We start from the raw sequence: 14,495 nt of genomic DNA, 5'->3' as shown, positions 1-14,495 counted from the left end.
TCACTCTGTAGACCAGGCTGGCTTCCAATCAGAGATCCATCTGCCTCTGCCTCCCTAGTGTTGGGATTAAATGCTTATATCACCACAGCTCCCTAAAATATTGTAATTCTAAAGGAAACCATCTGGCTTATTGTTTATGGTTAATGTATAGCCAGCTGCCAACAACCTCAGAAGATAGGCTGGAATATACTTTCTTGGGAGAAGTGAGAGAATTCAGAGACACAGTTGGGGAATTTAGAAAGCCACAGCCATGCCTAGCATAGGGCAGGAGCCCAGAAAAGACCTATGAAGGCCATAAGTTTCAGCTCCAGCACATCTGAGTTTACACAGGGACTGAGAAGTCATTGTCAAGATATCACAGGGATAGGTGGTGGTGACAGCACACACCTTTAATCCCAGCACTCAGGAGGCAGAGGCAGGCAGATCTCTGTGAGTTAGAGGCTAGCCTGGTCTACAGAGTGAGTTCCATGACTGCCAGGGCTACATAGAGAAACATTGTATCTCTAAAAACAAAATAAAACCTACCAACCAAACAGCAAACAAAAAATAATGTCAAAGAAGTGCTTCTGGGCAGAGCCAATTTACAGACCAGGCAAGTTTTGTATTACTTTGGTTCTTGATATTTAAGGAAATCTTGGTTGAAACACTAGCTGAGAGCTATTGATGAAGTTCAATGGTAATGGTTGCCTAGTACATGTAAGGCTCTAGGTTCAGTGCCTAGCAAATGTAAAAGAAAAAAGAAAAAGATCTGCCCACAGAGTCTGAGGATGAAACTTGTGGTCACAATATACCTGATGAGGAATAGCCCTTGTAAAAATAGTTTGGGTAAATAGACTATAGTAATCTTCCACAATCGAGAACAGTAAAATAAACCTTGCCAGGATTAATGTTGAACGCCTTCAGTCCAAGTACTCAGGAGACAGAGGCAGGAAGGTCTCTATGAGTTCGAGTCTAAGCAGACAGCCATGGTAGAGGTAAGAATTCTCTAGTGGCTTTAGCTTTGCTCTTCTGGTTTTTGGGCTTCACCTCAATTTCAGTCTCTGGGTTTTTATTATTCGTGCTACACCATGCAAGCCTACCAAGCTGAGTTCCATTCTCCAAGCCATGTGAGGGAGAAGAGGAACCAACCCCACTAACTTGTCCCCTGGCCTCCACCGGAAACCGTGTGTGCCCATACACCATGCACATCCACACACGGAACAACACATGACGGGGGTTTGTTTGTTTGTTTGTTTGTTTGAAGCAGGGTTTCTCTGTGTGGCCCTAGCTGTCCTGAAACTAGCTCTGTAGACCAGGCTGGCCTCAAACTCACAAAGATCCACCTGCCTCTGCCTCCCAGTGCTGGGATTAAAGGTGTGCGCCACCACTGCCCATCAACAAATGATGTTTTAAAAAAGAAGAAAGATATTGAGAAACTGCAAAACATGCAAGCAGAGATGGTAGCATACTAAGAATTAAAATCAACAAAGTTAATTACTAGAAAAGTGTTAACTTTTATAGCAATAGAGAAATAAGAGACACAACTAAAATCAGAAATGAAAGTGAAAATATTTTCACCAAACTTGTTTGTTTGTTTGTTTGTTTGTTTGTTTTTGAGACAGGGTCTCCCTACTTAGTTCTCAATGTCTTGGAACTCACTGTCCTGAAATTAGCTCCGTAGACCAGACTGGCCTTGAACTCACAGAGATCCACCCAAGTTCTGGGATTAAAGGTGTGAACCACCACGCCTGGCCAGCAGCCAAACATTTTTTTTTTAAAGGCTATGGCTCAGTGGTAAATCTCATAACTAGTATGCACAGGGCCTTTGATTCAATCCCCTGCACCATTCTTTAAAGGAAATAAGAAAAACTTAATAGCTAGTATTCCTAACAGTTAGAAATACAAAACTCAACAAAATAATGACAAGCCAAACTGAGTAGTGTATTCAAAGTATACTCCATGACTGTATAGATTTAGATCAGGAATGGAAGGATAGTTTAACAGGAAACCCACCAGTGTAACTTACAGATAAACACAAAGTGGGAAAGCTATGGCCACCTCAGTCTATACTGACAACCCGTGTGACAAAACCTAGCTGCCCTGCAGATAACACTTGGAAAATAATCCTCAGAAAGTGTGTAATTGATACAGACCTCTTCAGTATGATGGACCCACCAAAATGTACCTAACTTTTGGAAAACACTGCTAACATGTCTAACTTAGTTAAGAAGCAATCTAAGTATTTATCATGTGCCACAGTCTTAATAGCTTAGTCCTGTAGGGCTTGGGATGTATGCCAAGTTCACCTGGTAGACAAAATGCGATTATGGGAAAAGATGCCTTGACATGTCAATAACGTAACCTCCTCATAGTCAGAGAATCTGTGTATGTCCAGCATCACAGCTTAGTGTCTGTAACCAAAGCTGTAAACAGACCAGCTGATAGCAGTAGACGGAAAGATGGACGGATGACTGCATACAGTGGAATACAGTTCAGTCATAAAAAGGAGTGTAGTTCTCATATACACAATAAAGTGAATGTATCGCTAAATCAGTATGCCACATGAAAGAACTCAAAATGTATATTGTATGATGACATTTTTAGGAAAAGTACAGAATAGGTAAATCCATAGAGACATAGATTGATAGTTGTCAGGAAGAGAGACATAGATTGATCATTGTCGGACCCTGGAGGCAGAATGGAATAAACTCCTTGCTGGACCTAGTTTTGTGGGGAAGGAAAGAGGGATCAACTCAGGGTTTAGCTACATGCCTGTCAATGATAACCTCAACTAACACCTAAACTCAAGTGTCTGCTTCAGCTCCCCAAGCAGCTGGGACTAGAGAAACATGCACCCCTATGTGCCAGGGAAGGTTTTACTTTGGAGTGATGGGAATGTTCTAGAAATAAAGCTGGTTGCATGTAGTGATGCACCTTTAATCCCAGCCCTGGGGCAGAGGTGGAGGGCACAGGCAGATAGATCCCTGTGAGTTTGAGGCCAGTGAGGTCTATAGTGAGTTCCACGCCAATTAGGGCTACAAGTGAGACCCTGTCTAAAAAGAGGGAGGGAGGAAGAGAGGAAGAGAAGAGATTTAGCCAGTTGTTGGTTGCACAACACCAAATGTTCAGTGCCACTGGAGTGTCTTGTGGTGGTGTTGCACACTGCACTCAGGAGGCAGAGGCAGGCAGATCTCTGGGTTCTAGGATAACCTGGTCTACAGAGTGAGTTCCAGGATGGCCAGGGCTACACAGGAAAAGAAAGAAAAAGAAGGAGGAAGGAAAAGAGGGAAAGCAGTGAAGCCCCCACTGAGTGTGAGGTATTCCTGGCTCTATACAGCAGGCTATCCAGGCACCGAGTGTGAGGTATTCCTGGCTCTATACAGCGGGCTATCCAGGCACTGAGTGTGAGGTATTCCTGGCTCTATACAGCGGGCTATCCAGGCACTGAGTGTGAGGTATTCCTGGCTCTATACAGCGGGCTATCCAGGCACTGAGGTTCCTGCTAAGCAACCTTCCAAGAGTAGCATTGTGACCAGGACTCTAAGACATTTGCACACACCCACAAGGCTTTAATCATGTAGATGTTTTCTCCCAAAGGAGCATGTGTGTTCTGGAAGATATGAAAACAAATAGTTTGCAGGGCTGGGGAGATGGCTCAGTGGTTAAGAGCACTGACTACTCGTATGCCTGGCTTCAGTTCCCAGTACCCACATGACAGCTAAAATCCATCTGTAACTCCAGTTCAAAGGGATCCAACATCCTCTTCTGACCTCTCAGGCATGCCACACATGTGATGCACAGATAGATATGCAGGCAAAATGCTCACACATACACGTTAAAAAAAATCTCACAAATACAGTTTGGATGGGTCCGGCAACTATTGGCTTTTAGATCTTTGACTTTGAGCCAAAACTTTACTTTAAAAAAAAAAGTTAGTCGGACATGGTGACACATACTTTAAAATCCAAGCATGCAAGAGGCAGAGGCAGGTGGATGTCCCAGTTCAAGGTCAGCTGGTCTTAGTGAGTTTGATGCCAATCAAAACCACATAGTGAGACCCTGTCTAAATAGATGAATAAAATCTACCATACTCTTGGTTGTTTTGCTTGTTTGTCTGTTTCCCTGGCTGACTTGGAATTCCCTATGTAGAAATCCCCCTGCCTCCGCCTCCTGAGTGCTGAGTTTAAAGGCGTGCGCCACCATGGCTAGTATCATGGATTTACTTTTTGTTTGCTCGTTTTGCTGTGTTTTGTTTTGAGACAGGGTCTCACTCTGTAGCTCTGGCTGTCCTGAAATACTCTGTGGAAACCAGTTGTCCTTGCTCACAGATTCACCTGTCTCTGCCTCCCAGTGCTAGTGTTGAAGGCATATGCCACCACACCCTGTGCGGATGCACTCTTGTTTCCTAATAAAAGACTCATCCAAACAGTGGCTCAAGACAAGAAGTCCATTCCCTATTGCCGTATCTCCTTTAGACCAGGCTGGCCGTGAACTCTGCCTCCTGGATGCTAGGGTTAAAAAGGAGTGTGCCAGCCGTATCTCCTGATCCCCTCGGGTGATACCTCATCTCAGTCAGTCTAACAGAATTTCTATGGCCTGTAAGCTGAGATTGGACTTGGATTTTTTTAAGGGTTGTGGGAAGTTTGTGGGTTTATTTGTGGTTCTCTAAGGCAGGGTCTCACCCTGTCACCCAGGCTTGCCTTCACTCACTGTATAGATCACTTTACCCTTGAGTGTGCGACAGCTCCTGCATCAGCCTCCAAGTACGAGGATTATGGGCCTGACACACACCGTGCAGTTTTCTATTGCGACGCTTGAGATGGAAAGGGGCCCTGTGCTTGCTAAACAAGTGTCTCCCACTGAGCTACATCCCTAGTGCTTAAAGGCTGTTTTAAAAATAACATATATAGAGGCTGGAGAAAACTCAGTGGCAAGAACACCAGGGTTTGGTTTCCAGCACCCACATCAGGCAGCTCATAGGTGCCTGTAACTCCAGTCCCAGGGCATCCAATGGGGGAGCCATATGGAGTGTTCCAGGTGGGCCAGTCCCACAGCTCAGAGCCAGTTAAAACTGCATTAAGATTAATGAGCATCTCCACACCTGCAGCAGGGTATGACCTCTCCATGTGGCAAAGTCTGAGACTAAGTCTACATTCCATTAGCTGACACTGACCACATAGAAGACTGCATTCTGGGCTGGAGAGATGGCTCAGTGGTTAAGAGCACTTGACCGCTCTTCCGGAGATTCTGAGTTCAATTCCCAGCTACCATATGGTGTCTCACATCCATCTGTAATGGGATCAGATTCCTTCTTCTGGGGTACATGAAAAAGCAGCACTCATATACATAAAATACATGAATAAATAATTTTTTAAAAGACTGTTCTGGGGAAGAAAACAGGAATAAGTATGACAGTATAATACAAACTAGATGACTTGGTAGGTAAGGGTTTTTGCCACCAAGCGCAATGACCTGAATTTGATCCCTGAAGCCAACAAGGTGGAAGGAAAGAACCGACCCAATGAGTTGTCCTCTGTCCACCACATGTGCATCATGATGCGCGCACACATGGCAAATGTTTTAAAAATGTGTGTGTACCTGTGGTTTTTCATTTTTTTTTTTTTTTTTTTTTTGGCTTTTCGAGACAGGGTTTCCCTGTAGTTTCTAGAGCCTGTCCTGGAACTAGCTCTTGTAGACCAGACTGGCCTCGAACTCAGAGATCCGCCTGCCCCTGCCTCCCGAGTGCTGGGATTAAAGGCGTGCGCCACCACCGCCCGGCTGGTTTTTCCTTTTACATGGGGGAAAGGTGAGGAGCACTTGGGTTTGGGTGCTTTTTAAAAAATGTTATGTCTTTATTTTATTTATATAAATTCTATAAATTTTTCTATATATATATTAACATACTTATATTATTTGTAAATATTATGGTGTTTTAAATATATACAATATATAATGTTATATATAAATATATAGTAAATAATATTACATTTTACTTTACTTTTAGATAGAGCCAACAGTATTTGCTGGATGTGAACAGAAGGGGGAGCTGAGGGATGCTCAGAATCTTGTCCTGAGCCAATGGGCAAACTCTAAGTGCATCCTTGATGTATGGTGTCCTAGAGAGGACAGGTAGTTCTTGCTGAACTTCAGTCCAATGTGGCTGCATCACCGAAGAGCTCTCCTAGTCCATCCACAAGCTCTGGGTTCCCTGCTCCCATTACTTCCTCCATAGAAGTGAGGCTAGTAGATCTGTCGCTCTGTTTTCTTGTGCCAGTCCGTCTCCTTTGACTTGGTATTTCTTGTTTCAGATTCCAGTAGAGGAGACGTTGTATTCCCAGGAGCACGTTTCTGACAAATCACAGACAGCAGTGCCAAACGGCTGTGTTGATGATGTTTCTCGGTCTCCAAAGCTTGGAGGGCGCTGTGATGAAGTGTTAGGAAGAAGCTGGAATGTCTCTGAAGGTGAGAGCCTGGTACAGCCCCTCTACTGGGAGGGAGACGGCACACCAGTGACCGTGTTTCTTAAGGGCCCCTTAGGGGAGAAAGGTCTGATTTGTAATGGTTTTGACAAAAACTTCAGTTTGAGCCCAAGTCCATTAGTGTGTCAGGGAATCTCTGCAGAAGAGAGGCCACATCCACACTCACTCCAGAGAACTAACAGCACAGTAGAGACCTGACTGGCCAGGAGGGGCTTCCTACACTTGAGAGCCCTTTCATATGTACTGGGTGTGGGAAAACATTCAGAGGAAACCTTGGCCTTGTTCAGCATCAGAGAGCCAGCATTGGAGAGAAATCTTTCATGTGTTCAGAATGTGGGAAATCTATTAGCCAGAACTCTGTTCTTAAAAACCACTGGCAACCTTACCTAAATATGAAAACCTTCAGCCAGAACTCAAGCCTTAAACACCAAAAGTCTCCTGTGATTGAGAAGCCTTATGAATGCAGCGAATGTGGAAAGGCTTTTAGGTGGAACTCAAACCTCATCCAACATCAAAGAATCCATTCTGAAGAAAAGCCGTACATATGCAACTGGTGTGGGAAAGCCTTCAGGCGGAGCTCAAACCTCATTAAACACCACAGGAGTCACACTGGTGAGAAGTCTTTCGAGTGCAGTGAGTGTGGGAAAGCCTTTAGCCAGAGTGCACACCTCCGGAAGCATCAGAGGGTTCACACCGGAGAGAAGTCTTATGAGTGTAATGACTGTGGCAAGTCATTCAGCCGCGTCTCGAACCTCATCAAGCATCAGAGGGTCCACACCGGAGAGAAGCCTTACCCGTGCAGAGACTGTGGGAAGGCCTTCAGCCAGAGCTCCAGCCTTACCCAGCACCGGAGAATCCACACTGGAGAGAAGCCTCACGTGTGCGGTGAGTGCGGGAGAACCTTTAGTTACAGCTCTGTGCTCAGGAAGCACCAACTCATTCACACCGGCGAGAAGCCGTACAGATGCAGCATCTGTGGGAAGGCCTTCCGGCACAGCTCAGCCCTGGTCCAGCATCAAGGTGTGCACACTGGAGACAAGCCCTACGAGTGCCATGAGTGTGGAAAGACCTTCAGCCGGAGTTCCAACCTCATCCTTCACCATCGAGTCCACACTGGAGAGAAACCTTATGAATGTACTGAGTGTGGGAAAACCTTCAGCCAGAGCTCCACCCTCCTTCAGCACCAGAGGACCCACAACGGGTTAAAGCCGCACGAATGTAACCAGTGTGGCAAAGCCTTCAACCGGAGCTCTAATCTTATCCACCACCAGAAAGTCCACACTGGGGAGAAGCCCTACACGTGTGTTGAATGTGGGAAGGGCTTTAGCCAGAGCTCACATCTCATTCAACACCAGATAATCCACACTGGAGAGAGGCCCTATCAGTGCTGCAAGTGTGGGAAAGCCTTCGGCCAGCGGTCAGTCCTCATCCAGCACCTCAGCCTGCACACTGGCGTGAAGCCCTATGACTGCTCGGCTTGCGGGAAGACTTTCAGCCAGCGGTCCAAGCTGGTTAAACACCAGTTAATTCATACAAAGGAGTAGCCTGGAGGCTGGGAGGAAGAAAGCTGAGCCTCGTATTCTTCTGGCCCTTGTTTCAGCCTTCCCCTTCCTAGACTTGAAGCCAGGCTCACTGTTTTTTATGCCCAGCTGCCACAAAACCTGGAGCCCCCCTTTGGAACACCCTACAGGGGTCCCTTTTGCTATTGCTACCAACTTGGGACCTCTCTCTGCATTCTGTTGTCTTTCTGGTTTGAAAACAGACTCGTGCTGGCTAGAAGAAAGACATGACAAGACATCCATGTTCACAGCTTATTGCTGTAATCTAAAGGTATGGAAATAGGTCATGTGACCTTTGGCTGGAAAGAACCTCAGTAATTCTTTCATCTAGCATTTAGTCGTAGGGGATAAATTCTGATTTGGTATTTACTACTGATATTTTGTTTACAACGGAACGTGAGGGTCCAGTTGCCATCTTCTCTGGCGGTGTTGCTCCACGTCCTTTCCCTCCCATCCTGTACTTTAACCAGATCTACAGTCAGCTTAGCCGCCGCTGCCGCCTCCTCCTCCTTCTCCTCCTCCTCCTCCTCCTCCTCCTCTGCTCTGCTGTGCCTCAGGCCCAGGCTCCGGCTTCAGGTCTCATGGAGCAGGACCCAGAAGCAGCTCTCTTCATAGCGCTCTCGTCCCCCGCAGGCCTCCAGGCCATCTTTCCACATGTGTGCTCACCATCGTTTTCGGAGTGCATTCTGTTCTGTCTCAGGCAGCCCAGATACCCAGAAATGAGCTCACTGGACTATAGGACTTCTGGTGCTTGGAGAAAAGCTAGCTTCCTCGGGAACTTGTGAAACCCTTTCCCATCTGCCAAAAGGAGCTACTTCCCTTACCTCTGGCAGAAGGGACATATGGCTCTCAGAGACAAGTACCTGTGGCTGCAGATCAAAGGCCTGGCTCCCTCCCTCCCTACTCAGTTAGTGGTTGTTCTACACTTCAGAGACCAGCTCTCTTACACTCCCCATTCCTGATGTTCTCACTATTCTCTCCTCCTATGCTCTGTCCTCTCTCTCTCTCTCTCTCTCTCTCTCTCTCTCTCTCTCTCTCTCTCTCTTTCTCTCTCTCCCTCCACTGTTCTCTCCCTCTGCCCTAACACTGGCCGTGTCCAGGCTGCTGCATTCTCTTTCTCTCTGTTCTGGACTCCTCCAGATGCCTCTGGATATTTTCTCTCTCTCACGCACAATAAAATCCTTACCCCTAATAATGGAGCTGTCACGTTGGCAGTTTCTTTATTGTGCCCCCTTGCATACACCTGCTGCTGAAACCCCAAACCAACTGGATGCTAGGATGATCCTGGATATTTGGTCTGCCCAAGACACAACACTTTCTGGGTACACACACACACACAGGGTACGAGTCACTAACATCTTCATTCTCCCAGAGCTGTGCCTCTGTGCTGTGAACGGGAGAAAGCTTGAATACAATGTATCCATCCCCAGAGAGATCCCTAGAAACCAGCTATGAGGTAGACACAAGAGTGTCACAGGAGCCAGGCAGTGGTGGCGCACGCCTTTAATCCCAGCACTTGGGAGGCAGAGGCAAGCCATCTCTGTGAGTTCAAGGCTAGGCTGGTCTACAGTTTGCCTGAGAACAGTGGGGCTGTCCTAGTTAGGGTTACTCTTGCTATGATGAAACGCCATGACCAAAAGCAGGTTGGGGAGAAAAGGATTTATTTGGCTTACACTTCCACATCCACCATTGAAGTCCATCACTGAAGGAAGTCACGGCAGGAACTCAAATGGCAGAAACCTGGAAGCAGGTGATGCAGAGGCCATAGAGGAGTGCTGCTTACTGGCTTGCTCAGCCTTCTTTCTTTTAGAACCTGGGACCACCAACCTAGGAGTGGCCCCATCCACAATGGGCTAGGGCCTCCCATATCAATCACTAAGAAAACACCCTGCAGGCTTGCCTATAGCCTGATTGTATAGAGGCTTTTTGTTTTTCATTGAGACTCCCTCCTCTCCTGACTCTAGCTTGTCTCTAGTTGACATAAAACTAGCCAGCACAACTCTTGTCTCACAAATAAATATAAATAAACTGATAAAATGAACTTGCAGGTTTCTGCATGTGAAGTTACCGTTTTCCTTCTCAGCTACTGTAGACAGTCTGTTTCTCTTCAGTATCTGCCTTGTGTCTCTTCATGACTCTTCTAACTCCACTGCCAAGGAAAGAGTTTCACCTTCCCCATGACTTGCCAGTTTATTTAGTACGGGTTCACTGGTTCCTGTTTGTCTAATGAGCTCCAGTCGGTAGTTCTCATTGTGGACTGTGATACTCAGATGGTCCCACATTTGACCCGTAAAACCATGTCCTTCATACTACTTCAGGGTCCTTTGCACATGTTGTTATCCCTTAGCCTTTCCTTTGCTTTCTGGCATTGCAGGCTAGTCCAAGCTCATCCTGTATGTTCCTTTCCCCGGTTGTGCAGTGAGCCCTTTCCCCTGGAATCCCTCATCCATGTTGTGAACAAGATATTTTAGAAAGCAAAATCTAAGTGCTGGGTCTATGCCTCATTAGAAGGGCTCCATACCTTCTAGGATCTCTCAGCAGAGCACTCAGCAGAGAGCTAGGATTAGGTGAGTGTGCATGAGTGCCATCTTAAAGCAGCTCACTTAGCAGTGAGTATATCAGAAGACACCAGTTCCAACAGCAAGGCTCACTCCACCCTTCCTCCTTCTGTCTTTCTGACTGCATGTCCACTCCAACAGAAATACATTCTATCTTCACTATATCGACTTAAGGTTTTGCATAGTAATTTCAGAATTACTAATCTATTATCCCTATAAAAACCCATTGATTATTCAGTATTTGTCTACAGGTACCCCAACAAGTCTGAAAGTTGTGAGAATATTGTTCCCCGGGGGAGACATAACACTTTCCTGCTCCCCATAACGTCCCAAATAACAAACAAAAGTATGATTCCATTAAGATTCACCCAGGATGATGAATTACTGGATTTACCTAGAGAGCACAGGTGGGGAGCTGTTTGTTTATATGACTCTCTTATGTGGAAACTGAAGGTTCTGAATTACCTGTGGGATAAATCCAAGTGGAGAACTGGCTTGTTGTGATTCAAATTATGCTTATGGCACAATAATACAGGAGTTCTCCCCACCACCACACTTCTGGACTGCCCAGAGAGCACCTTAAAGTGCTGAATGGATGCACAGGGAACCACCACTCACAGCTGATGGTGCTCAGCAAGAAGTAGCTGCTTTCCTCTTCTTGAGTGGGACATCCCTGGTCAGCCACACACAAAAGTCAACACATCTGGCCAAACTCGAGGACGTCATCTTAACACTGGAATCCTTAGCCTGCAAATGTCCCTATCTGCACATGTCTATAAATTCTTAGGCCTCTTCCCAAGACTTGCCCCTTTGCTGTGAAGAACTACACAGTAGCTCAGGTACAAATCAAGACCACAGATATGCCAGACTACAACAGATGCTTCACCATAAGCGCCCTCATCACACTGCTTTAAAACACTGCTTGACCCATTAGCTCTAACTTCTTATTGGCTAGCTCTTACATCTTAATTTAAGCCATTTCTATTAATCTGTGTACCACCACGAGGTCGTGGCCTACCAGAAAAGTTTCATCATGTCTCTGGTGGAAGATTCATGACCTCTCTCTCTCTCTCTCTCTCTCTCTCTCGCTCTCTCGCTCTCTCGCTCTCTCGCTCTCTCGCTCTCTCTCTGCCTTCCTTCTCCCAGCATTCAGTTCTGTCTTTCCCGCCTACCTAAGTTCTGCCCTATCAATAGGCCAAGGCAGTTTCTTTATTCATTAATGGTAATCACAGCATACAGAGGGGACTCCCACATCACACATGCATGTCTGCTGCCCACAGAGGCCAGAAGAGGGTGCCAGATTACTTGGAATTGAGTTACAGGCATTGTGAGCTACCATGTGAGTGCTGGGAATCAAACCTGGGTCCTCTAGAAGAGCAGCCAGTGCTCTTAACCACTGAGCCATCACCCAGCCCCAATATTCATTTCTTAGAATATGTAATCCTGAACACTTTCAAAAACTCAAATTCAGTTAGGTGAAATAGAATGGTTCAGTTAAAACATCAGGAGTGAATTCTAATGAACAGTATGGCTCAATTGTGTGTGTGTGTGTGTGTGTGTGTGTGTGTGTGTGTAGATACGTGCACATGAGTGCAGATGCCTATAGAAACCAGAGGTGAAGTTGCGGGCAGTTTTGAGATGGTTGACATGAGTACTGGGAACCAAACTCAGATCCTCTGGAAGAGGACACATGCTCTTGATGCTGAGCCATCTCCCAGTCCTGCATCCATTTTTTATTATTATTTTTATCATTTTTATTTTATGTGTATGGCTGTTTTGTCTGCATGTTATGTACACACTTCTTGCATGTAGTACTCACAGATGTCAGAATAGGTGTCAGATCTCCTGGAACTGGAGTAACAGGCAGTTGTGAGCTAATGACTTGTTAGTGCTGGGATCTGAACTCTGTTCCTTTGGAAGAGCAGCCAGTGTCTTAACTGAGGCACTTCTCCAGCATCCCTGATGAAGGCATTAGCCCAGACAACCCCTTCTTTGTGTGCCCACATAGAGATCAGCTGCTAAGGAGGCCTGGGTGCTTCTCCTTCTGCCTTAGGAGTCAAGCCATACACACCTCTCCGTAGTCTTAGAAACAGTTGTGCCGATGCCACATGTATCAGTTAACTGTCCCCGCTTTGACTCATACCTGACCAAAGAAACTTAAAGAAGGGGTTTACTGTGGCTCACATGTCAAGTACAGTCCACCGTGGTGGGAAGGCATATGGCGTAGGTGTGAGGCATCTGTGGTCAAGGGGAAGAGAGCGGAACAAGCTTATACTCAGCTCACTCCTTTTCATTCAGTCAAGAACTCTAACTCATAGAATGGCACTGCCATATTCAGGTCCCCTAATCTGGACAGTCCCTTATAGACATGCCCATGTGTTCCCAGGGCAACTCTAATGCTATGAAGCTGACAAGGTGAGCCATTACACCCTTAGTCCAGCTCTCTCTGTTCTTCCAAGCAATTCTGGACCTGTGTAGAGACACGCCTGACTCTTTCTAAAGTGCTCAACTCTATCAATAATAAATTGATAATAATAAATATGTTCATATCCTTGAAAAGATCTTGGGTCTTTTCACCTTCCCTTCGGCTTCATCATTCATGGACATCAACAGCCGTATTGTGACTTCTCTGAATGTTCCCTTCAGCTTATTGTCCTGGTTTTAACTGGCTGCCTCAGCAATTAAGAGTACAAACTCTTGCAGAGGACCGAAGTTTGACTCTGAGCACTCACATCTGGCAGCTGTAATTGCAGCTGCAGGAGATCTGATGCCGTCATCCATGGACAGTGCATTCAAGTGTGCAAACACACACACTTTAAAATAAAGTAAAAAGCACACACACACTTTAAATAAAAGTAACAATGGTTGCTCCATCACACAAATAAAAACCTGGTCCACAAGGTCTGAAGTTGAGAAGGCTGTTCTTGTTCCTAATCTCCATTTCCAGACGTTAGCCCCCAAACCACCATTTGTTTGTTTGGTTTTGTTTTTGTCCCCTTCCCCCACCCCTCGCCCCCGACAGGGTTTCTCAGTGTAACAGTCCTGGCTGTCCTGGAACTCTCTTTGTAGACCAGGCTGGCCTTGAACTCAGAGATCTACCTGCCTCTGCTGGGATTAGTGTGCAACACCACTGGCCCAAACCACCATTCTTTAAAGAATAAAAGAACACATCTAGCCGGGTGTGGTGGCAGTTCCCAGTGAGCTCAAATGAGTTCCAGGACAGCCAGGGCTGTTAAACAGAGAAACCCTGTATCGAAAAACCATAAAACAAAACAACAAAAACCCACATCTAATAACCAGTTAAAAATAATAATAAACCCTCCCTTTTTTGTGTATTCTGTCACAGCGGGAAGACAAGTAACTAATACAATTAGAGAGATAAAAATTAAACCATAGGGGGCTGGAGAGATGGCTCAGTGGTTAAGAGCATTGCCTGCTCTTCAAAGGTCCTGAGTTCGATTCCCAGCAACCACATGGTGGCTCACAACCATCTGTGATGAGGTCTGGTGCCCTCTTCTGGCCTGCAGGCATAGACACAGACAGAATATTGTATACATAATAAATAAATAAATAATTTTTAAAAATTAAACCACAATAGAGGGATGGGGTCCAGTGCAACTCAGTGGGAGACCCTGTGTTTAACGTACAAGGGTCCCTGAGTTGAATTTCCAGCAGAGTATGTGTGCATGTGGAGGCTAGAGGGCCATCCGAGGAGCCACACGGGAGCCTGACCTTGCCAGTTAACTAGTCTGGCTGGCCAGAGAGGCCTGAGCATCTGCCTTTTGACTTTGGGATTACTATTTTTTTCCACATGGGTAATAGTGATAGAGTTAAACTCGGATCCTCGGGCGTGTGCAGTACGTTGACTGCTGTATCTCTCCAGCCCTAGAATAACTCATTTTTAAAGACTGCTTATACCA

General features: G+C 45.9%; 2 protein-coding genes across 2 annotated transcripts in view; both read left to right on the top strand.

Moving 5' to 3' along the window:
• The first annotated feature begins 4,989 nt into the window (after positions 1 to 4,989).
• Znf16 (zinc finger protein 16) lies at positions 4,990 to 9,133 on the top strand. The gene is given in 4 exon segments (XM_038341713.2): positions 4,990 to 5,016; positions 6,100 to 6,213; positions 6,288 to 6,624; positions 6,627 to 9,133. Coding segments are annotated over 4 exon segments (1,854 nt in total). The 3' UTR covers positions 8,003 to 9,133.
• LOC119822419 (zinc finger protein 250) overlaps positions 6,381 to 14,495 on the top strand; it is a 30,600-nt gene continuing 22,485 nt past the window's right edge. Inside the window, exon 1 of the mRNA XM_038341709.1 lies at positions 6,381 to 6,441. The gene's annotated coding sequence lies outside the window, so the exon portion shown is untranslated. The remainder of the gene's footprint in view (positions 6,442 to 14,495) is intronic.

Source organism: Arvicola amphibius, chromosome 9 (genome assembly GCF_903992535.2).
Source record: "Arvicola amphibius chromosome 9, mArvAmp1.2, whole genome shotgun sequence".
Lineage (NCBI taxonomy): Eukaryota > Metazoa > Chordata > Mammalia > Rodentia > Cricetidae > Arvicola > Arvicola amphibius.
The sequence above is the reverse complement of the archived record's forward strand: the minus strand, read 5'-3'. Positions and strand labels throughout refer to the sequence as shown.